This window comes from Pyxicephalus adspersus, chromosome 2 (assembly GCF_032062135.1).
Source record: "Pyxicephalus adspersus chromosome 2, UCB_Pads_2.0, whole genome shotgun sequence".
Lineage (NCBI taxonomy): Eukaryota > Metazoa > Chordata > Amphibia > Anura > Pyxicephalidae > Pyxicephalus > Pyxicephalus adspersus.
In genome coordinates this window covers 149,045,429-149,047,182 of record NC_092859.1, presented here as the reverse complement: position 1 = coordinate 149,047,182, position 1,754 = coordinate 149,045,429, and the positions used below count along the sequence as shown (strand labels likewise).

General features: G+C 41.7%; 1 protein-coding gene across 1 annotated transcript in view; it reads left to right on the top strand.

Moving 5' to 3' along the window:
- RCCD1 (RCC1 domain containing 1) overlaps window positions 1-1,754 on the top strand; it is a gene marked incomplete in the record, with an annotated part of 11,385 nt that overhangs the window by 5,635 nt on the left and 3,996 nt on the right. Inside the window, 2 exon segments of the mRNA XM_072402750.1 lie at window positions 180-257; window positions 330-482. Of these exon segments, the coding sequence (XP_072258851.1) occupies window positions 180-257; window positions 330-482 (231 nt within the window).

Genomic DNA, 1,754 nt, shown 5'->3' with positions numbered 1-1,754 from the left:
AAAACAATAACTCATTCTGCCACCTAGTGGCCAATCATCAAAGTGCACAGCTATCACATTAGGACATTAATGATATTATGAACTAATTTAGAGGGAATTGACAGGAATAAGTTATAAATATATTTCTTAGTGTACTCTGACATTTTGTATCACCACACTTATTGAAATGATTTCTTTAGAAGGTGGAGACGTTTATTGCTGGGGATGGAATGAATCCGGGCAGCTTGGACTTCCATCAAAGACTTTAGCACAAGAAAGTAAGTTCATTCTGTGAGTTCCTATGGCAGCTGTTGTAAGACACCATAGAGAGCAATGTCTGTCTTCCCCAGGAGAGAGCCCAGCTGATGTATGTACAGAGGATGATAATGATGAGGATAATGAGTATATCGCAGTTCAGTCCTTCCCAGCTCTCATTGACCTCCCCCAGGAATCAGAAGCTTTGAAGATAAGCTGTGGGTCGCGGCACACTGCTGCGGTGACACGTGAGTACTTTATTTTCTGCCCATGTATGTAGCTTTTGTCATGATTGCAGTGTTCAACCCAGAAAGATGGATGGGAAGAATTGTAGGCAGGAGGCAGTCCCTGTGTTGTGACCCAAAAGTGCCGGGTGGTGCACCCAGCTAAAAGGGGCTGGGGGGAATACTGGATCAGACTGCAGCCTTCAAATGAGAGGGCATTTATGAGAAATCCTATTACTAATAATAAAATGTGAACAGATAGCTTGGCCTTGGAGAGTGAAGGGAAATGTGGAAATCTCTGCAAGGTTCTGTGCAGGATGTCCTATTCTGCAACAGGAAGTTGGAGGAAATCTAAAATCCTCTCTGAGACAATTGTCCCCGGAATAGAAGTCCTTGTTATAAGATTGTTCTGGTAACAATTCTAAATTGTAGGATCTGTTATTACTTCCTCTTTCTGCACCAATGGTCAGCGGTGCAAATAGAGGGGCACAGACAGCAATACAAATATAGAGGAAGGTTTAACCAGGAGTTTCTAAACCAGGATTCCTGCGGAGGTTGCTGGGGGTTCCATGAGCAATGAGAAGTTGGTGCCTCTCAGGTCAGTGTAAGTGACACCAATAATCTTTTTGGCTATATGTAAGGGTGACATTCTTCACAATGGCCAGCAATGTAAGAGGAATTCTTCCCACTGACCACAATGGTAATATACTATGAGCTGTGGATATAGGAATTATAGAAAAGGGTTCCCTAAAATGTAAAGGGTTTCCCATGTTAGAAAGGTTGAAAAAGGTTGGTTTAACCATTCAAATTGAATTTACACTGATGAATGATAACGGCTGCCATTGCTGACCCAGTTTTATAATATACATATTGCAGATAACAACTTGTCACACAGTTATCTGCATGCTTGTTTCCTGTGTGTGACTGACACTGCTGACACCAAGATCTGTTTAGAAACAGTCAATCAGCAATCTTTAGAATGAGTTCAGCAATGACGGCTTTCATCATCTTTTAGTGAATGGTCCACTTTAGGGGCTTGTTCACATGGATGTCGTGCTGTAACTACTTCACAGCCGTATGGAACCCAGCTGCTTCAAACTCTATTGGTGTTTGTCCATAATATTATTATTAATATTAATATTATTAACCACCTGACCGATAAGCCCAACCTTGGTACGGGCTAAAAAAAGTTACTATTTTCGATAAGCCCAAACTTTTCTCACTGTATGTAAATACAGTGAGAAAAGTTCGGGTTTATGGATCACTTACCTGGTCCCGCTGCGATCGTCCATCCGT